The sequence below is a fragment of the Hyperolius riggenbachi genome, chromosome 2, assembly GCF_040937935.1.
Source record: "Hyperolius riggenbachi isolate aHypRig1 chromosome 2, aHypRig1.pri, whole genome shotgun sequence".
In the NCBI taxonomy this organism is placed as follows: domain Eukaryota; kingdom Metazoa; phylum Chordata; class Amphibia; order Anura; family Hyperoliidae; genus Hyperolius; species Hyperolius riggenbachi.
In genome coordinates, this window is record NC_090647.1 from 499,296,982 (window position 1) to 499,320,403 (window position 23,422).

Consider the following 23,422-nt stretch of genomic DNA (forward strand, 5'->3'; position numbering starts at 1 on the left):
AACCCGAAGGGCATCACTAAGTACTCGTAATGCCCGTCGGGAGTGTTGAAGGCCGTCTTCCATTCATCACCCTTTCTAATGCGGACCAGGTTGTATGCACCCCTCAGATCTAATTTTGAAAAGATCTTAGCGTTCGTGACTTGCGTAAATAAATCGTCTATCAATGGTAATGGATAACGATTCTTCACCGTGATTTTATTCAGGCCACGGTAGTCGATGCATGGTCGCAGCCCTCCGTCTTTTTTCTTAACAAAAAAGAAACCGGCCCCTGCAGGCGACCGGGAGGGGCGAATGAACCCTTTGGCTAAATTGTCACGAATGTACTCCTGCATCGCTATTTTCTCTGGTCCAGACAAATTATACAAGTGACCCCTAGGGGGCATACAACCGGCACGGAGATCGATGGGGCAATCGAAAGGGCGATGAGGAGGTAACTTGTCAGCAGCCTTGGGACAGAATACATCCGAGAACTCTGAGTATTGCTCGGGAACCCCCTCCACATGCAACTTGGTCTGACCTAAAGTCACCTTCCCTAGACACTGTTGGGAACAGAAGTCTGACCAACTAGTTAATTGTCCTGTAGCCCAATTAATCTGTGGCGAATGGAGCTGCAGCCAGGGCATTCCTAAAACAATTGTGGAGGTGGTCATGTGTAATACAAAGAAACTTAGACTTTCATTATGCAGAACCCCAATAGTGACTTCCACCTCTGGTGTCTGAGACAGCGGACGGTCCCTTTGCAGCGGGGAGTCGTCCACAGCAGTAACCTGGATAGGTGGTTTTACTGAGGTGAGCGGAATGCCCAACTTTTCTGCAAACTCTGAACTCATAAAGTTAGCCGCGGAGCCTGAATCAACAAAGGCTTCTGTGGCTTCAGATTTGTCCCCCCATGTAATCATACAGGGAAGGAGAAAACGTTTTTCGTTTAAGGGTATGAGCCGGGCACCTAGTGTGCTACCCCCTACCACTCCTAAACGGTAGCATCTTCCCGGCTTGTTAGGGCAGTTTTGTACTATATGCCCCCCTTCAGCACAGTACAGACACAGCTGTTCGGTCATTCTCCGTCTTCGCTCTACCTGGGTCAATTTTGACCGAGCAATCTGTATTGGCTCGGATGGAGGCAAGACGGGAGAAGGTGCAATAGTAGGAGGTGGAGTCACTGGGACCGTAGTGTAAGATACCCCTCTGACACGGGAACTACCCCTGGTCTGTTTTTGGTAGCGCAGCCTGCGGTCGATTCGGATGGCCGCTGAGATGGCCTCATCGACTGTTCTGGGCTCGGGCTGGCTTAACATCAAATCAGAGACCTCATCGGACAGCCCTGACAAGAAACGATCTAATAGGGCATAAGTGTCCCACCTGGCCGTAACTGACCACCTCCTAAACTCGGCCGCGTAATCTTCGACCGGACCTTCGCCTTGACGCAAAAGCTTGAGCTTCCGCTCAGAAGTCGAAGCAAGGTCCGAATCGTCGTAAATTACTGCCATAGCTTTAAAGAAATCCTCTACAGAGGTAAGAGCTTTGTCTCCGGCGGGCAGGCTATATGCCCAAGACTGGGAGTCGCCGGACAACAAAGTCTTTATAAACGTGACCCTCTGGGTCTCAGTACCCGAAGATTGGGGTCTCAACTCAAAATAGGACAATACTCTACTCCTAAAATTCCGGAAGTCAGATCTGTGGCCGGAAAAGCTTTCAGGTACAGGCATACGTATGTCAGAGCTAGGAGAGGATCGCACATGATCCACTGATGTCTGGAGGATTTGTACAGACCCTGATAGGGCATCAATAAGAGTCATGTGGGCGCCCAGTACTTGATTGATGTTGTCCACCGAAGTGGCAAGTACACCCAGACAATCAGTGTTTGCGTCCATTTTGTATTTGGTCTGGCGTTCTGTAACGATCGGTGGGCGCAGAGAGTATCTGATTACCGGTGATCTGCAGTATCACCGGAAATACAGATATATATACCAGATTATAAGTGATCTGCAGTCTCACCGATAATCCGATATACAAACTAACCTCTGTTCACCTGAGTAGAGTGTAGTGTTTGGTGTAACTGTAACACTTAGAGGACAAGGCCTCAATGCAGCAAGGAGTACTGCACAGATTCCTTCCGCAGACCTGAGCTCTCCAAGACGGGAGGAGTCAGACTGACAGTAGGAAGGTATATCTGAAAGTGACCCTCAGGAGGAAGGATCGCTAACAGAGCGAGGAACCGCCTCTAACGGTAAGGTCGGTTCTCGAGGTCGGACAAGCCAGGTCGTAAACACACAGACAGATAAAGTACAAGATCAGCAGACAAAGGCAGGGTCAAAGTACAGGCAGGGTTCGGCAACGGGGTATCAGAAATATCAGGGTACAAAATCAGGAGGCAGAAACAGAGTCTAGGAGCGAGCCGGGGTTCGGCAACAGAGTATCAGAAATAACGAGGTACAAGATCAGAGTTCAGAAGGGTAGTCGAGGCAGGCAAAAGTCATAACAGATAATCACAATCAAACTAGTACTTTAGCTATCAACAGAATCTAGCTAAGTGTAGGATTACAGCTCCAGCTGGTCCCGGCACACTTGCGGATCTGACTACGGATCTGGGTGCTCCCACATGTGTGATCGCACGCCAGACAAAGAGCAAGTGAACAACCAGCAGTATATATACTCTAGGACCTTTCCAGGACCTCCCTAATTGCTGGTCCAATGGGAGCAGTGGAATTTGTCAGCTGACCCAGCTGGTCAGCCGACTCCTTTCTAACAGCTATTTAAACTCTGCCTCTGTGCTCGCGCGCGTGTAAGTCTGAATCTTGGTGGACTATCAGTCCCAGCCACACCAGTACTGTCTTGCAATGTATCCAGTGAACTGAGTGCGGGAGCCGCCTCCAATGCGGATTCCGCCGCTCTGCCTAAGCGGCATGCGGCGTTTTTTCCGCGTTGTGACGCCATGCTGGACGCGGAAACAGCCGCCTCGTCTTGAGAGACAGCGGCTTTTCCGCGTTTCATCACAAAGATTAGATATATTACAGAGACAATGCAACTAGAAAAGGCTGCAGTAATGCAGACCACATTAGAACAGGTATAGGAACTTATAGGATACAAGAAATAAGGCTGAAAATTTTGTTACAGAGTTTCTTTAACCTTTTCAGGACCGCCTCTATGAGATCCTACGCCGCACTTGTGGCTGTTCTAGCCTGATGAGGCGTAGGATCTACGCCGGCCCGCAGTTTCCGCTCCCGACGCGATCGTGCGCACTCGGAGGGGGAGATTAAGCTGTCATATGACAGCCGACATCTCCCCCGAGTGATCAGCAGCCATCGCGTATGGCTGCTGATCACATGATCACTACGATCGCCGTCGGCTCGTAGTGATCAGTTTGACAGCTGCGGCGGCAGGGGGGGAAAGAAGAGGATCCACTCACCTCCCTGCTGTTCCAGCGACGATCGGCGCCCCCCTCCGCTCTGGCCGGCATCTCCGCTCCATCTGACGTCAGCGCCGGGTCCCGACTTGATGACGTCATCAAGCCATGACCCGGAACTGATCGTCAGACAGAACGGAGATGCCGGCCGGAGAAGAGGGTCCCGTGCGGCTCATCGCTGGGGCCTGGAAGGTGAGTGAAGGCTGCTGGCAGAAGGGGGGGCCCAGTCCACCATGGGGGGACACCAATCCAGCCAGCCACGCACGGGATCCGGCCGCCTGACCCCCCCAAACGCACGCACCCCCTTCCCGCGCAAAATGCCTTGGTCCTTAAGGGGGGTAGGCGGACGATCCCGAAAAGGTTGAAGGACACCCGAGGTGAAAATAAACGAATGAAATAAACAATTGTATCTATAATCCTTCTTCTAAAAATTACTTTTTAATATTTAAATCTACTTTTTACGTTTTTACTGTTTTATTGTTTTTGCTCAATGACACATTCATTGAAGTATGCTAGAGCTAAACATCTATGAACTATTGACCCTTTTTATCTCTTTCCTGCTTTTCTTATCAGTGAGGGTCACACTGTAGTCTGACCCAGTCCTGACTCAGACAGGAACTGCCACTTACATACCTGATGTTTAACTTTTTCAGGCAGAGAAAGAAGAAAAGGAACACAGCCTAGTTATTTGTGTGCTTGGCACAGTACATACCCATGTCTATCTCATCATGTCACCTCAGGTATCCTTTAACAAATGACAATGAGCAGAGCATGGCAATTCCCCATCACCCACCACCCCCCGCATCACCCAGTCCCATGCACGCCTCCAGGACTTCTCAAGAGCTGCTCCAACACTATGGAACTCCCTACCTCCACCCATTAGGGCAGCCCCCTCCTTCAACATCTTCAAGAAAGCCCTCAAAACTCACCTTTTCACTCTGGCCTACTACCCCTCACAAGTGCTCTAAACCCACAGCTGAACTCTGGTCTCCTACCTCTCGTGTCCCTACCTCTCCCTTTAGATTGTAAGCCTTTGGGCAGGGTCCTCCTCCTTTTCTGTCCTACCTGATCATGCACCTGCATTACTGTGACCCCATGCTATGCATCTGAGTGAACCTAACTTGCCTAATCTCCATGCTCCCCTCCAGTGACTGACTAAGCATTACCTTGTACTCATACTGTGCTGCGTAATCTGGTCTTTCTTGTATTCAGGTATTGTCATTTTGCTGTATGTCATCCCTAAATATTGTCTGTAACCTAAATTAATGTACAACGCTGCGTAATATGTTGGCGCTTTATAAATACAATAAATAATAATAATAATACATACACTTGGGAAGAACACTGCCAAGGCTCTCTCTCTGTCGGACAGGTAGCAGGCCAGAACACCGTGTTAAAAAAGCATCATGTTAGTTATATGTTTTTCTTTTGTCATCATGTAGGAAAAATAGATGAACTTGCAGCACCCCATTTATTATTTGAAACTTTATTGCAATGAAAAAAAAAATAACAAAGTAGCATGTATTTCATTACAAAAATGACAGAAAAATAATGATTTTGTAACAAAAGAAATAAATAATGCCCATATCCACGAAGAATTATCTTTGATTTCCTTTTACTTCTCAGTGCAATGTTTGATATGTTTGCGTTACTACTCTTTACTTAGAAATGACTCATTTCTCCTATATGATTTGTCCTTAGGCAAAATCTGGTGGGTGGTGTTTGACAATGGCGATTTTCCTTGTTATACTGTCTTCTTTTCTGGGTTAGAAGTCACTGCTTGTTATTTGTAAACAGTCATCTTTTGATAAAAGTGGCTGAATCTCCGTCTACTCAAATTCATAACTTACAAATAGCTTTCTGGATGTTGCATAAAGCTGAGAAAATATTTATAAGGCCTTGATCACATTATAAATAGCCAGTGCTATCGCAAGCGCTGAGCGATTTATAGGGCTATTTTTGAAGTGCTTTTCCAATCGCTTTCTGAGCATAAGCATGTATGTTTTTTAATCGGAATAAAAAATTGGATCATATAAAAAAATTGGAATCGCATGTAGTGTGCAAGAGGCCTAAAGGATATACAGTATATAACCTGACTAATAGACTCTAAACAAAAAGGTTTCACAAGAGTCTACTTAGACAAAATACAATTTACTTATTTGTAAACACTTGTGGGTAACTTACATCATCACCCATACCATACGTTCATTTCCCCAGTCACATCCACATACTGTATAAGCAATGCTATATCGCAAGGTCTGCTCAGGCCAATTTAGCACAAACACCGGGGCAAACGCATACAATTTTTGTTAGTCCCAGCAAATCTTCCATAGCATGCTTATTGAATCTTGTGATTGGTTTGCGCAAACCTGGCGATTTAGCATTGCTTATACTGTAGTTTATAGTTTGATAAACTGTGTATTTTGTCTAAGAAGACACTTGTGAAACCTTTTTGTTTATTGTATAACCCCTTTTTTTCACAGAGTGGCTACCCTTTATTAAAGAGGTACCAATTTTTCCATTGTTGAGTTCAGCCCTCCTTATTTTTGTCTCTGATGACTAGTAGACTCAATGAATGTTGCTGTAAATGGGGAAGTCAGGTTATTTTCTACCATTGCTTAGGAGAACACAAAAGGGGGGAATTGATTATCTCTACTAATCTCCAATGCAATATAGCAGACCTTCCGGATTGTCCATTATATTTACCAAGGTAGAACTTTCTTCTCGCTGACCAGCTCACCATATGGTGTATCCGTGTTTGGCGGCAGAAGAGCGAGGTAGACCGGGGTCTCAGCGCCCTCATCTGGAGACTTGGGCGCCTTGTCACCAGCCATATCTGTCCTCACCCACCCTGGACAGCAGGCATTAAGGACAATGTCGTCTCCTTTCCTGGTCGCCTTAATATGGCGAGCCTGGATTTTGGATAACACAGTCACACCTATTTTGGATACGCCGTAAGCAGTATCGGGCCACCCATGGTCCTTGTGGATTCCCTTCTTGGCATCTTCCACAAACGCTTTCATCAGTTTCACCAGCTCCTCCTCTGTGATGGTGTCATTGCGGAACTTTTCTTGAAGCTCAGGACTGCACTGTGTGAGAGCCCTGCTGCTTATAAAACTGGACACATTCACCACTCTACCTGCAGGAACAAAAACACAGCTCAAAGCACCATTCCAGCCAAATCTTTTATTTGTGTTGGATAGAGCAGAGAAGGGTTGTAACCCTTTTAGCATCCAGGTACAGTATTGTATATGCCTTTATAAAATGTTATTGTAATCATGCCTCAAACATTTTTTGAAGAAGAAAAATACCTACTACAGTACAATCTCATTATCGTAAACTCTGATATAGTACACATTTGGGTATAGTAAACTAAACTTCCAGGTCCCAGCCAAGCACCATTATTAGTATATGGCTGTAACGCCTGGTATAGTAAACCCGGATACAACCCGGATATAATAAAACTTCTGTTATAGTAAACCTGTTTTTTTGGCCATGGCGTTATTCTGTATCCAGCTATAGTGGAAAGTTGGCGGGAACATGTATCATACATCAGTCAGAGGCCCAGGATCTGTGGTCAGTGGGCGGGCTGGCAGCCATTTTTAGTCAGCTCACTATCTGCACACTACTCATGGGCCTGCATAGATTACCTCAAAAGCACCAGCCAGTGAGACCTATGCTTCCTGTGTAAGCTGCTGCTTGATCAGTGAGGGAATTACCTGTCATCTGTGACTTGCTTGTGCATGGCTGCAACACAACAGTAGCATCCAGGCTGCACAGAAATGTGGACAGAGAAGCACACTATCAGTACTGTACTTACTGTACATCAACTGTATGTCCAGGCAAGACAAGAAGTTGGCAAGGTATTCAGGGGCACAACTAGACATCACTAACCCCCCCCCCCCCCCCCCCCCCGCAAATCTTTGGGTTGATTGCTGCTGCCATATTTATGTCATTTTTTTTTTAACTATCCTCCCCCCTCCTAAATTGGCCCTAGACTATGTTACATACACTACACTTTACATACATAGACATCTGGCTATGGCAGGGATTAGATTGTGAGCCCCTCCAAGGGAAAGTTAAGTGAGAAGGCAATACTTTGTGCAGTGCTGTGTAAGATGTCAGCGGCAGCGCTATATACAGTGTTCCCCATAATTATTCATACCCCTGGCAAATTTGGAGTTTAAGTTACTTTTATTCAACCAGCAAGTACTTTTTTGAAGGGAAATGACATAGGTGTCTCCCACGATGTACAAGCTTTTCAGAGGCTGAGCAGATACAGTCATTAGAACAATTGTGCAGTGACCTGAAAGTTTTTTTTTCTCTCTGTGCCCTTAGTTGTCAGTCTCTCAGGATAGGAAAAATAAACTTCTCCCCCCACGGGGCCCCGTGGCTGCATCCTTTGCAGGGTCTATTGTTACACCGCCATAGAAATCAGGCTGGGTCTCGACCTGGATTTAAGGCCTGATGGCCACTTTTATTGTAGATATCACAGTAAAAAACACACAACGTTTCGACCTCAAGGGTCTTTCTCAAGTGCTTACAGACTATATGTGCAACACCTATATATATAAGTCATAAGACACACCCCCCTAGGGGCGGGCACAATACTTAAAGGGACAAGCCACATAGAACACACTTCATAGGAAACATTTTAAATTGTACGCCTCATTCATGCCATTTGGCGCAAGGGTACCAAGATCAAAGATCCATTTACTTTCTCTACGCAGTAGAGAGATTTGCGGGTCCACACCCTCCTGCGGAAACACCTTTTCCAGTATGCACCACCTCAGATCGCCCACCACATGTCCACATTCATGAAAATGGCGACCTACGGGAGATTCAAACATATCTTTAGTTTTTTCTCTTTCCCTCTTCTCCATATCTTTTTTATAATTCCTAATGTTACTCCTATGCTCGTTAATCCTTCTCCTCCCATCTCTGGACGTCTGCCCTACATAACCCATTCCGCAAGGGCACTTTAACAAATAAATTACATTAATCGTAGTGCATGAATAATTCCCTTTGATCTTAATCTTTGTCCCTTTTGTAGTATGAGTGACATGGTCACCCCGAATGATGGATGAACAATTCTGACAGCTCATGCAAGGGAATGTACCTTTACGGCGGGGAATAAATGAGGTGGCGATCTTGCAAGGTTCTTTTAAATCTGCTCTCACTAGCTGATCTCTAATGCTCTTCCCTTTCCTGAATACCATTCTAGGTGGGGAATGGAATATTTTAGATAGCAGCGGATCCGTCTCCACCACTGACCAAGCTCCAAGCAGACATTTCCTAATGTCCGCCGCATGGTTATCGTATGTCAAGATAAATTGTACCCCCTCATGGGACTCCTTTCTACCTACCCTTCTCCTTCTCAGATCGCTCCTGTCCATTCTAGCTACCTGGGTGGCTGTTTCCTCAATTATCTCCCTAAGATATCCTCGCTTCTCATAGTCTGCCACCATTCTGGTGGACTGTTTCTGATACTTTTCATCGCTGGATGTGATTCTCCGTGCTCTAATGAGCTGACTCTTAGGGAGCCCTTTAATCAATGATGGGGGGTGGCAGCTACTTGCTAATAGCGCATTGTTCCTATCTGTCTCCTTGCGGAATAGGTCTGTCTCGAAAGTGCCTCCCCTTATCTCAACATCCACATCCAAAAAATGCAACTTAGTAGCACTATATTCCAGCGTGAATTTTAATGTATCATGGCAGAGGTTGAGGCCAGTGAAAAAATCGAGCAAAAGTTGCTCGGGCCCTGTCCAACAAAAAAAGAGGTCATCAATGTACCTACAGAAGCCCTTACTATACTTAGCAAAATATTCATTCTCTAACATAAATTTAGCCTCAAACTCTGCCATGTATACATTAGCCAGACTTGGCGCATACGGGGCCCCCATAGGGACTCCTTGTACCTGTAGGAAAAAATCATGACCACACCTGAAGTAGTTAGATTTAAGACAAAATTCCAATAAGGTTACAGTGAACAGCATTTGATCAGTGTTTACGTTTCCCTTTTCTGCAAAACCATTTCTTACTGCTGCCACACCCTCAATATGAGGGATATTCGTATATAGACTAACTACATCCAGGCTAACCAAAAATGTCACATTATCTGCAGTCAATTGTTCCAAAAATGAGAGGAAATGAGTAGTATCTCTAAGGCATCTGGGATTAGACCAAACCACAGGTTGCAATATTGAATCTATATACACACCCAAGGGTTCCAATAGTGAATTCACTGCAGACAGAATTGGTCTGCCAGGCGGATGTAATAAATTTTTGTGGACCTTAGGGAGTGTATATAGCACCGGCACTCTATATGTATCCTTCTTCAATGCACCAGCCAGTTCACTAGAAATCAGACCACTATCATAAGAGTGGGACAACAAAGCCTCAATCTCCTCCTTAATATTTAATGAAGGGTCACTGTGCAATCTCCTGTATGTCGTGGCATCATTTACTTGTCTTTCCAACTCTGACAAGTAATCAACTCTTGATTGGGCCACCAAAGCACCCCCCTTATCCGCTTTTTTAAATATAACCTCTTGGTTGTTCCGCAGGTTCTGCAGCGCCTGTCTTTCTACCAGGGGGACATTATGCATATTGCGATATTTATCCTTAGTCCATATCTTCTCTAATTTATTCAACAGTAAAGTTTCAAATACATCTATAGCCGGGCAATTCAAAGGTGCCTCAGACTTACTCCCAGTCTTAAGCCTGTCCGGAACATCCTCACATGTCCCATCACGTGCGTTTAGTACTAAACTGTTAGAAGGTTTCTTCAAAAAATGCCATACCTTCCACTTTAATTTCCTAACCAACTTGTAAATATCCACTTTCAAGTCAAAAAACGGTTGGCAGAAGGAGGGCACAAAACTCAGTCCCTTATTCAAGATAGATACTTCTGCAGCCGTAAAGTTATATCCACTAATGTTGATCAATAAATCACTGGACTGAGTCACAACATTTAAAGATGCCCCCATAGTACTTACGTCCTCAGTCGGGGCTAAGGCTGCTGAGTTTGACTCCTGGTCACGGGTCCCACTGCTCCGGGCGGTGCCGCCGGGTTGTTCCGCCTGTAGCGCTGCCTCTGTGGGTACCTCAATCCTCTCCCACCCCGCTTCGGCGGTAATGCGCCTCTTCCTGTGCCTCCGCCTCCTCCTCCCACTACGGAGGCCTGCACAGGAAAAAAACCGCCGCTGCCGGGTCTCTGCTCAGTGTCAGACTCTGAGCTGCCTGGTCCTCTGCGTGGCTCGCCAGCGCCACCTCTCTCCTCGCGGCGCTGCCTCCTCTGGGCTCTCCTGACGGTGGACCACGTATATACTTGATTCGAGGTATAATCTTTTGCGTCACGCTGGAACTTCTGCGTTTTGATTTGTGAAATATAGTCTTTAAGCTCTTTCAATGATGCCTCCAGTTCACTTTTAAAGGTCTCAATGAATGTCAAATCAGCCTTTGTTAAAAGTTTCGCATTTAAGCGCTCGATATCTTTCCTCAATTCATCAACTTTAGGATGTAGGTATTGTATGGTTAGATACATCAAATCTTTAGAACATTGATTCAAAATCCCATACCATTTTTTCATAAATCCAGGGTCATCTTTACAGAAGATAGGGGTGATGGTAATTCGCAACCCTCTGGGGATACGATCCACTCTGATGTATTCCACGAGCGTGGATATATGCATTGAAAGATTCAACTCCTTCCTTGCCAGCTCTTCAATCTGCTTTTTTAGTGCATTAACTGGATTGGAGTCCTCAGAAATAAAGGTGTATCTCACCAAACCTCCAAGTTCCAATATGGCTTGTCTTTCATCATCAGAAAAACTGTGATATTCAATTTGAGATACCGACTCCAATGTCACGTTCTCCTCTTGTGACATGGTCGTCAACAGTACATATGTCAGGGGAGTTCAAGGCAGTGGATACAACAGTCCAGAGCAATACGAAATACCAGGTGTTGCACATACCTACATCCTAAAGTTGATGAATTGAGGAAAGATATCGAGCGCTTAAATGCGGAACTTTTAACAAAGGCTGATTTGACATTCATTGAGACCTTTAAAAGTGAACTGGAGGCATCATTGAAAGAGCTTAAAGACTATATTTCACAAATCAAAACGCAGAAGTTCCAGCGTGACGCAAAAGATTATACCTCGAATCAAGTATATACGTGGTCCACCGTCAGGAGAGCCCAGAGGAGGCAGCGCCGCGAGGAGAGAGGTGGCACTGGCGAGCCACGCAGAGGACCAGGCAGCTCAGAGTCTGACACTGAGCAGAGACCCGGCAGCGGCGGTTTTTTTCCTGTGCAGGCCTCCGTAGTGGGAGGAGGAGGCGGAGGCACAGGAAGAGGCGCATTACCGCCGAAGCGGGGTGGGAGAGGATTGAGGTACCCACAGAGGCAGCGCTACAGGCGGAACAACCCGGCGGCACCGCCCGGAGCAGTGGGACCCGTGACCAGGAGTCAAACTCAGCAGCCTTAGCCCCGACTGAGGACGTAAGTACTATGGGGGCATCTTTAAATGTTGTGACTCAGTCCAGTGATTTATTGATCAACATTAGTGGATATAACTTTACGGCTGCAGAAGTATCTATCTTGAATAAGGGACTGAGTTTTGTGCCCTCCTTCTGCCAACCGTTTTTTGACTTGAAAGTGGATATTTACAAGTTGGTTAGGAAATTAAAGTGGAAGGTATGGCATTTTTTGAAGAAACCTTCTAACAGTTTAGTACTAAACGCACGTGATGGGACATGTGAGGATGTTCCGGACAGGCTTAAGACTGGGAGTAAGTCTGAGGCACCTTTGAATTGCCCGGCTATAGATGTATTTGAAACTTTACTGTTGAATAAATTAGAGAAGATATGGACTAAGGATAAATATCGCAATATGCATAATGTCCCCCTGGTAGAAAGACAGGCGCTGCAGAACCTGCGGAACAACCAAGAGGTTATATTTAAAAAAGCGGATAAGGGGGGTGCTTTGGTGGCCCAATCAAGAGTTGATTACTTGTCAGAGTTGGAAAGACAAGTAAATGATGCCACGACATACAGGAGATTGCACAGTGACCCTTCATTAAATATTAAGGAGGAGATTGAGGCTTTGTTGTCCCACTCTTATGATAGTGGTCTGATTTCTAGTGAACTGGCTGGTGCATTGAAGAAGGATACATATAGAGTGCCGGTGCTATATACACTCCCTAAGGTCCACAAAAATTTATTACATCCGCCTGGCAGACCAATTCTGTCTGCAGTGAATTCACTATTGGAACCCTTGGGTGTGTATATAGATTCAATATTGCAACCTGTGGTTTGGTCTAATCCCAGATGCCTTAGAGATACTACTCATTTCCTCTCATTTTTGGAACAATTGACTGCAGATAATGTGACATTTTTGGTTAGCCTGGATGTAGTTAGTCTATATACGAATATCCCTCATATTGAGGGTGTGGCAGCAGTAAGAAATGGTTTTGCAGAAAAGGGAAACGTAAACACTGATCAAATGCTGTTCACTGTAACCTTATTGGAATTTTGTCTTAAATCTAACTACTTCAGGTGTGGTCATGATTTTTTCCTACAGGTACAAGGAGTCCCTATGGGGGCCCCGTATGCGCCAAGTCTGGCTAATGTATACATGGCAGAGTTTGAGGCTAAATTTATGTTAGAGAATGAATATTTTGCTAAGTATAGTAAGGGCTTCTGTAGGTACATTGATGACCTCTTTTTTTGTTGGACAGGGCCCGAGCAACTTTTGCTCGATTTTTTCACTGGCCTCAACCTCTGCCATGATACATTAAAATTCACGCTGGAATATAGTGCTACTAAGTTGCATTTTTTGGATGTGGATGTTGAGATAAGGGGAGGCACTTTCGAGACAGACCTATTCCGCAAGGAGACAGATAGGAACAATGCGCTATTAGCAAGTAGCTGCCACCCCCCATCATTGATTAAAGGGCTCCCTAAGAGTCAGCTCATTAGAGCACGGAGAATCACATCCAGCGATGAAAAGTATCAGAAACAGTCCACCAGAATGGTGGCAGACTATGAGAAGCGAGGATATCTTAGGGAGATAATTGAGGAAACAGCCACCCAGGTAGCTAGAATGGACAGGAGCGATCTGAGAAGGAGAAGGGTAGGTAGAAAGGAGTCCCATGAGGGGGTACAATTTATCTTGACATACGATAACCATGCGGCGGACATTAGGAAATGTCTGCTTGGAGCTTGGTCAGTGGTGGAGACGGATCCGCTGCTATCTAAAATATTCCATTCCCCACCTAGAATGGTATTCAGGAAAGGGAAGAGCATTAGAGATCAGCTAGTGAGAGCAGATTTAAAAGAACCTTGCAAGATCGCCACCTCATTTATTCCCCGCCGTAAAGGTACATTCCCTTGCATGAGCTGTCAGAATTGTTCATCCATCATTCGGGGTGACCATGTCACTCATACTACAAAAGGGACAAAGATTAAGATCAAAGGGAATTATTCATGCACTACGATTAATGTAATTTATTTGTTAAAGTGCCCTTGCGGAATGGGTTATGTAGGGCAGACGTCCAGAGATGGGAGGAGAAGGATTAACGAGCATAGGAGTAACATTAGGAATTATAAAAAAGATATGGAGAAGAGGGAAAGAGAAAAAACTAAAGATATGTTTGAATCTCCCGTAGGTCGCCATTTTCATGAATGTGGACATGTGGTGGGCGATCTGAGGTGGTGCATACTGGAAAAGGTGTTTCCGCAGGAGGGTGTGGACCCGCAAATCTCTCTACTGCGTAGAGAAAGTAAATGGATCTTTGATCTTGGTACCCTTGCGCCAAATGGCATGAATGAGGCGTACAATTTAAAATGTTTCCTATGAAGTGTGTTCTATGTGGCTTGTCCCTTTAAGTATTGTGCCCGCCCCTAGGGGGGTGTGTCTTATGACTTATATATATAGGTGTTGCACATATAGTCTGTAAGCACTTGAGAAAGACCCTTGAGGTCGAAACGTTGTGTGTTTTTTACTGTGATATCTACAATAAAAGTGGCCATCAGGCCTTAAATCCAGGTCGAGACCCAGCCTGATTTCTATGGTGGATTGTTGCTACACCTCTGGTGGATACAGGTGGTGACTGGTCGACTCCCTGGTGAATACTAATTTGGGTTGCAGCTGCAAGGTATTTCGTATTGCTCTATTGTTACACCGCTCAGGGCATTAAAGGAGTATAATGAATTAAGCCCAGGATGAGATAACCAATGTAAGCATCTTGAAGAAAATATGATCGTTTTAAAGTTTATAATTGAATTTATACAAAAGCCACTGCACAATGGTGGAGCTGGATATAGAAGTTATGAATACAACAGTAAGGACGTGAGACTAGAGGAGGAACTATAGTAGTATAGTAGATAGCATTGAGGGTCCCTAGTCCATATGTAGGCCAGTACACAATTGCATGGAGTTTATATGATCTCCCTGTGTTTGTGGGGGTTTTCTCCTACTTCTCAAAAACATATAGATAAGTTAAAGAGCTTCTCCCTTAATTGGCCTAAATCCTCTTACACACATACGAGGACTGCTGCCGGCCACTGTACACATGTTTGATTTGTGACCAGCCGCTTCAGCTGAGAACCATCTAGTGCATACATGGCAAACTCTGGGGTGGAAAAAAATTGGCCTGCAAGTTGTTTCCACACTTTGCATTATGTTTGGCCCACTCTAGACCACCAGGGAAGTTATATTGGAGGTAAAGCCCTAGATCAGCAGGGAAGCTATAATGGAGAGGGAGGGGGAAAACACTAAAACACAGGGAACTGTTTATGAGTGCAAGGGGGGACCACTACACACCAGAGAACTGAATAGGAGAGGTAGGATGGACCACTAGACACCAAAGAACTGTATAGGGGGGCGAGAAGGGAACTTTCCAGGATAATGTTTGAGTTGTGGACATAAAGCAAAATCCTGCATTCAACTACACTTGGCCAGTAGTACCTCCTGCTGTTTCGACCATCCTTGCCTTAATATCTGTTCAGCGCAGCTGGACAATTTCCCCATTCACCCCAATTGAATCAGAAAACAGAACATACTAGACGTTAGGAAAACTTACCATGTGGTTTGATGAGTGGCAGCAGCTCATGGCATATATCTAGCGTAGCAAAGAAGTTGGTCTTCAGTGTGACTTCTGCCTGAGTACCAAAAGCGGTTGTGTCTGCAGCTGTTCATTGGCAAATAAAGACCAAATAGGTTAAATAGGTTAAATTTCACGGGTGGAAAATAATTCCACACAGTGTTAAATAAATTGTGGCCCCTGAGTTAAAGGACTCCTGAGGTGATTATCTGTACTAAAGCCCTTAGAAGTGGTTTTGGTCCCTCATCGCAGCTGCGGTCCTCCTCGGTGTCCTGCTGGCCACTCATAAAGACCACCAACCCGCAAGCGAGCGCCCACGTATCCATGTCACCAGATGCGTACCATACCTCCGCAGTACTACTGTGTAGATGCAGTACGTGCCAGATGACATGGGCGCATTCACACAAGGGCTCTTGCACGTGCCTGTGCATGTGCAGAAACGTCACCCTGCTGATAAGTTGGCGATCTTTACGGGTTGCCAGCAGGACACCAAGAAGGACCAGAGCTGCAGAGATGTACCAAAATCACTTCTAGGGGCTGGAAGAAGCCCCAGGTAAGTACAGATAGATTAACCTGATCACCCCGGAAGTCCTTTAATGCTATATCTATTAAAATTTTAGAAGTATCCTGTGCTGTTAACAAGTAGCATTTCTTTAATTTTTCAGCCATCTGTAGCATCAATAACAGTCCTGCCATCTCCAACTAACTTTAGAGGTCAAAGATTTCTCTGCCTTAGGCCAGGGACCCACTAGAAATTGCAAATCGCAATCACTAGCGTTTTGAAAGCAATTTTAGAAGCAATTTCTGTACTCCAATACTTTACATCAGAACACAAATGCTCAAAAATCACATCCTGCGATTGTAGTTAGCCCTAATCGCAATTGTTCTAGTGGGTTCAATACCACTCACTTTCATTGGCGAAGTGTTTTTGAAATCGATATACATAGGGCACCCTACACCTGTGAGACTGACTTTGATTGCAGTCACCTGTTCCGAACCATAATTTCTTTTTGCCTAAAAAGACCCAGGATCCCAAACTGCTTGCCATACAGGCAGCCTCTGCTTCCTTCAAACCTGAAGCCAATCTCCAACCCCACCATTTAACGGCCTAGTATTTGAATACAATAGGTAATGGGTGGATCTGAGGGCCATATGTATTATGAGAAGCATATCAAGCTTTTATTTGATACAATCTTGATGATTATGGCTTACAGCTTGTGAAAACCCCCAAATCAAAATCTCAGACCATTAGAATATTGTGAGAAAGTCTCTAATCAGCTAATTAATTCAAAACACCAGTAAAGGGTTCCAGAGCCTTTCAATAGTCTCTCAGTCAGAATTACTGACATAAATGAACTTTTGAATGATACTCTAATTTTTTGACTTTCATCTGTATTACAGTATAACCAGGCCCGGTTGTACATCACAGGAGCATATAGGCACAGATCTCCTGACTGGCCCAGCTGTCACTTCTCCCTTATTTCCCATGCCTGGTGTAGGTAACTACAGGTGCCCCTTAGGTTTAGGTAGCTGGAGGTGCCCCCACTGAAGGGAGATCTCGTCAGTGGAATGCTGAGTGAGTAATCTCTCATTTACACTTGCATCAGGACTCTGCATAGGGAAGGAGGGGAGTAAACTACCTTTCCATCATCAGGCGCCTGTAGGCACGTGCCTAGAGTGCCTTATGGCAAATCCGGACCTGAGTATTACAGAGAATGGGTCTTTTTCTCTTTGCTGCCATTTGCAGCAGCTGTCAGAGCAATACTTGGTCCATTCACTAAAGCTGAGCTCACACGGACCAATACGACAGACAGATGGATCACATTTGTCATCTGAAAATATTGTATATCCAGTAAATTCAGCGTTCATTTTTCTCTCCGATGTTAAGGAAACGATCAACATCTTTGTAAAACCAATCCTTTAGTTTCTGTCGGATCAGACAGCCTATAATTACAGATCAATAGCTTTTTACTGGCTCTGTAAAGCTGGACCCCCTACTATCAGCACAAATAAAAATTCCATCATGCTTGGTTAGTGCTACATTTGTGCCCATTTGTGCTGAAAAAAATGAAGGTTTGTGCTGCTTTCGTTTTGAAGATAATAGCACTTATTTTCTTCAAAACAATACCATCACCCAACCACCATACAACAACGTATGGACGTGAAACTGGTAAAGGTGGGTAGTGCTGTGCATGTGATCATTTGTGCTGCAAAAATTATCTTTCTATCTTTTATAGTTTTTGAGATATTTAAGTTTCCATAAAGGTCAAAAGTTTACTCAGCCTCAATCAGCCTTTGTGATGTTGTATGGGAGCTGAGTGAACTTTTGACCTTTATAAAAACTTGAATACCTCAAACACTCTAAAAGATAGAAAGATGATTTCAGTGGCGTAGCTAAGGAGCTGTGGGCCCTGATGCAAGTTTTACAATGGGCCCCCCCCAAGCACTCTTTAAATAACAATTAATACGGCGCACCAAAACTTGCCAATGGCAGCTACAGTGTCAGAGGTGCAAGAAGGGGATGGGGAACAGTTTGTTAATGATTACCACTATTCAAAGCATCTATAGAAGTGATTATTTTAAGCACAGGACCAATAGAGAGCTAATACTGTAGTTGAGGGAGGGCCCTCCGGGGCCCCTCTTGCCCAAGGGCCCCGATGCGGTCGCAACCTCTGCAACCCCTATTGCTACGCCCCTGGATGATTTTTGCAGCTCTAATGATAAGAGACACAGCACTATCTACACATACTAGTTTTGTGTCCATAGGTTGTTGTATGCTGGATGGGTGATGGTATTGGTTTGAAGAAAATCAGTGCTATTATCTTCAAAACGATAGCAGCACAAACTTTTATTTTTGCAGCATAAATGGGCGCAAAGGTAGCACTAACCAAGCATGATGGCATTTTTATTTGTTTTGATTGTAGTAGGGCCAGCTCCATGGAGCCCTTTCTACAATAGCATTTTTTAGTTAGTGCAAAGAGGATCAATCATCACTGAAGGTCCGTATACACAGGCTTACTGGCATTGTCCGTCGGGGATCGGGATACGATTCCTTGGGCGACATTGTTGGGTCGATGCAGTACAGATGCGGAGTCAGCTGAACAGCTGATGATGTGCTTTGTTGGTAAAACGCTCGCCTGTCCCGTAGAAATTTGGCACTACTGTCCGTCCCTGTCCGAGACCAGGAAGCATAGGCCTTCCTGTCGGGTTGCAGAAGAATCAATGAGAATCTTCCTGCAATAGAGAAAATTTTCATTGGCTCATGTGGACCATTGAGAATCCCCCCCTATTGCTAGGTAGGATTCACATGGGGTTTTTTTACAAACCAACAGGAAGTCCCATGCTTCCTGGTCTCCAGGTCAGCGGCAGACAAGCAGAGATGTGCGTGGATGGTGCAGGCAAGAAAAGTGGAAGAAGGTGGTGAGCGGATGGGTGGAGACGCAAATGCAGCGGTCATTGTGGATGGCACCAGTGCATCCACTCAGGTCTTCAGCAGGTACATTAACCATGCCATTTACACCTATGCTGCATTTGCGGCATAATGCAAACCCAGCCTAACACTTTACAAACCCTCTCACCTGCACATAGCATTACTATATACAGATCTAATATGGGCGGTCATCAGACCCTGCAGGACTCAACTGCACATTTCAGTACTATATATACAGAACTAGTTTAGGGGCTCATCAGGCTCTTTCAGGTCCCACCTGCACATATCATTATGATATACAGAACTAGTATAGGGGTCATCAGACCCCGCAGGACTCACCAGCACATGGCATTACTATATACAGAACTAGTATAGGGGTCATCAGACCCTGCAGCACTCACCTGCACATGGCATTACTATATACAGAACTAGTATAGGGGTCATCAGACCCCGCAGGACTCACCTGCACATGGCATTACTATATACAGAACTAGTATAGGGGATCATCAGACCCCGCAGAACTCACCTACACATGGTATTAATATATACAGAACTAGTATAGGGGTCATCAGACCCTGCAGGACTCACCTGTACATGGCATTACTATATACAGAACTAGTATGGGGGACATCAGACCCTGCAGGACTCCCCTGCACATGGCATTACTATATACAGAACTAGTATGGGGGATATAAGACCCTGCAGGACTCACCTGCACATGGCATTACTATATACAGAACTAGTATGGGGGATATAAGACCCTGCAGGACTCACCTGCACATGGCGTTACTATATATAGAACTATTATAGGGGTCATCAGACCCTGCAGGACTCACCTGCACATGGCATTACTATATACAGGACTAGTATAGGGGTCATCAGACCCCGCAGGACTCACCTGCACATGGCATTACTATATACAGGACTAGTATGGGGGATATAAGACCCTGCAGGACTCATTTACACATGGCATTACTATATACAGAACTATTATAGGGGTCATCAGACCCTGCAGGACTCACCTGTACATGGCATTACTATATACAGAACTAGTATGGGGGACATAAGACCCTGCAGGACTCATCTGCACATGGCATTACTATATACAGAACTATTATAGGGGTCATCAGACCCTGCAGGACTCACCTGCATATGGCATTACTATATACAGGACTAGTATAGGGGTCATCAGACCCTGCAGGACTCACCTGTACATGGCATTACTATATACAGAACTAGTATAGGGGCCAACAGACCCTGCAGGACTCGCCTGCACATGGCATTACTATATACAGAACTAGTATAGGGGTCTTCAGACCCCGCAGGGCTCACCTGCACATGGCATTACTATATACAGAACTAGTATAGGGGCCATCAGACCCTGTAGGACACACCTGCACATGGCATTACTATATACAGAACTAGTATAGGGGACATCAGACCCTGCAGGACTCCCCTGCACATGGTGTTACTATATACAGAACTAGTATGGGGGTCATCAGACCCTGCAGGACTCCCCTGCACATGGTGTTACTATATACAGAACTAGTATAGGGGACATCAGACCCTGCAGGACTCCCCTGCACATGGTGTTACTATATACAGAACTAGTATGGGGGTCATCAGACCCTGCTGGGCTCACCTGCACATGGCATTTCTATATACAGAACTAGTATAGGGGTCACCAAACCCTGCAGGACTCACCTGCACATGGCATTACTACAGTATATACAGAACTAGTACAGGGGGACATCAGACCCTGCAGGACTCACCTGCACATGGCATTACTATATACAGAGCTAGTATAGGGGTCATCAGACCCCGCAGGACTCACCTGCACATGGCATTACTATATACAGGACTAGTATGGGGGATATAAGACCCTGCAGGACTCATTTACACATGGCATTACTATATACAGAACTATTATAGGGGTCATCAGACCCTGCAGGACTCACCTGTACATGGCATTACTATATACAGAACTAGTATGGGGGACATAAGACCCTGCAGGACTCATCTGCACATGGCATTACTATATACAGAACTATTATAGGGGTCATCAGACCCTGCAGGACTCACCTGCATATGGCATTACTATATACAGGACTAGTATAGGGGTCATCAGACCCTGCAGGACTCACCTGTACATGGCATTACTATATACAGAACTAGTATAGGGGCCAACAGACCCTGCAGGACTCGCCTGCACATGGCATTACTATATACAGAACTAGTATAGGGGTCTTCAGACCCCGCAGGGCTCACCTGCACATGGCATTACTATATACAGAACTAGTATAGGGGCCATCAGACCCTGCAGGACACACCTGCACATGGCATTACTATATACAGAACTAGTATAGGGGACATCAGACCCTGCAGGACTCCCCTGCACATGGTGTTACTATATACAGAACTAGTATGGGGGTCATCAGACCCTGCAGGACTCCCCTGCACATGGTGTTACTATATACAGAACTAGTATAGGGGACATCAGACCCTGCAGGACTCCCCTGCACATGGTGTTACTATATACAGAACTAGTATGGGGGTCATCAGACCCTGCTGGGCTCACCTGCACATGGCATTTCTATATACAGAACTAGTATAGGGGTCACCAAACCCTGCAGGACTCACCTGCACATGGCATTACTACAGTATATACAGAACTAGTACAGGGGGACATCAGACCCTGCAGGACTCACCTGCACATGGCATTACTATATACAGAGCTAGTATAGGGGTCATCAGACCCTGCAAGAGTCACCTGCACATAGCATTACTATATACAGAACTAGTATAGGGTTCTTCAGACCCTGCAGGGCTCACCTGCACATAGCATTACTATATACAGAACCAGTATAGGGCTCATCAGACCCTGCAGGACTCACCTGCACATGGCATTACTATATACAGAACTAGTATAGGGTAGTCATCAGACCCTGCAGGACTAACCTTTGAATGCAATGCCAGCATTATTGATCAGCACATCCAGCCCCCCATACTTGTTCTTCAGGAAGTCCCGCAGAGCCCGGATGCTGGTCGGGTCGTTGATGTCCAGCTGGTGGAAGAGAGGGGACAAGCCTTCCTTCTCCTTCAGGGCCCGGATAGCTTCTTCTCCCAGCTGCGGGTTCCTGGCTGTCAGATAGACATCTCCCTGGAACTGCTTGCACAGAGCCCTGACTATAGCCAGCCCGATGCCCTTATTGCTGCCTGTCACCACCGCTACCCGCACTGAGGACGACATGATGCCAGTCAGTAAATGGAGCTAAAGGCAATGAATAGCAGACAGGCTGACTGTCCCTAGCTTTTATGTTGAGAACTCCACCCCACATTAGCTGGGTTTGGCAAGGACAAACAAACCTTTCAGCTAACTTCTTTGACAGCCAGTCGTTACACAATTCATACTGTTTTATGAGGAAAGGATTCTGCTGCCTCTCAGTGGTGAAAGAGTAAACTGCTCTAAATCACATGGAACTGAAGGCAACACGTCTTTGCTAACAATTACCTTGTAACATTAACATAGTAAATAAATAAATAAATGAAAGACACAGGACACCCCAGGCTGGCATTTTATGGCCGTTGCCATCTTTATTGGTTAAACTTGTTAAAATAGTTAATATAGGTCCAATAAATTACTCAATGAGAAATAACTTTATTAAGAATCAAACATAAAACAACTCATTATCTGATCTACCACTACGGTTCGGGTCACCTAAAAACTGAAACAACTCCAGTAGGACCCCAACCGACAACTCATCCACACCTTCTGGGAGTGACATCGACCAATACAAATTTGATCACGACGAAGTCTTATTATCGAACAGGGAGTGGCGGGTGGGGAGTTTGCCCCGACAGCTTCAGGAACAAAGGCAGCTAATCTGCCGACAGACCTCACTTTTATACACATAAGTTGCCTGCCAATGGTTGTTGCAACAATGTTTGACCCCAGCAACACCTGGCAGAATTGTCCTCGGCGTCTGTGCCGACCAATCAGCACTCACATCAAAACATCTCCTTTCTGCAGCAGTTCTTTGGCCAATCAGGAACTCAGCTACCTCACAGAGGGAAAATCAAATAGCCCCATAAACATTACCTCAGGTTGCCACAGTTCCATGTAGGGCCTATTATTATTCATTGCGGCCCTTGTCATTACCATCCACTACAAAAACTCTAAGGGATTCTCTGGTTCTTAAAAATTATTTTTGATAAAGTTCCCAGTGGGTGACACATCTAGTTAGGTTTTTACCCCTTAAATGCTTCTAGCCACTGTGATTCAGAAATGTGTACATTCATATAGTTTTCCCAGTCTGTTAAGTGTTTAGGTTTACGCCACTTTGTTTGGTTTGGTATATGATGGAACATAGAGGTGCTTTTAGTCACTTACTGCACAGCTGTGTCTAGCAGCCCCAGCATTCTCTTCTGATTAATGTCATTGTCTACCTAACCCAGGAAAACTCCTCAATATGAAAGTTTATAA

General features: G+C 45.2%; 1 protein-coding gene across 1 annotated transcript; it reads right to left on the bottom strand.

The window, feature by feature from the left end:
* Nucleotides 1-4,873: 4,873 nt before the first annotated feature.
* On the bottom strand, nt 4,874-22,267 carry LOC137544978 (carbonyl reductase [NADPH] 1-like). The gene is made up of 3 exons (XM_068266080.1): nt 21,898-22,267; nt 15,489-15,596; nt 4,874-6,542 (listed from the first exon to the last, which is right to left on the bottom strand). The coding sequence occupies exons 1-3, from the start codon at nt 22,187-22,189 to the stop codon at nt 6,106-6,108; spliced, it is 837 nt and encodes a 278-aa protein (XP_068122181.1). The 5' UTR covers nt 22,190-22,267; the 3' UTR covers nt 4,874-6,105.
* Between the last annotated feature and the right edge of the window lie 1,155 nt (nt 22,268-23,422).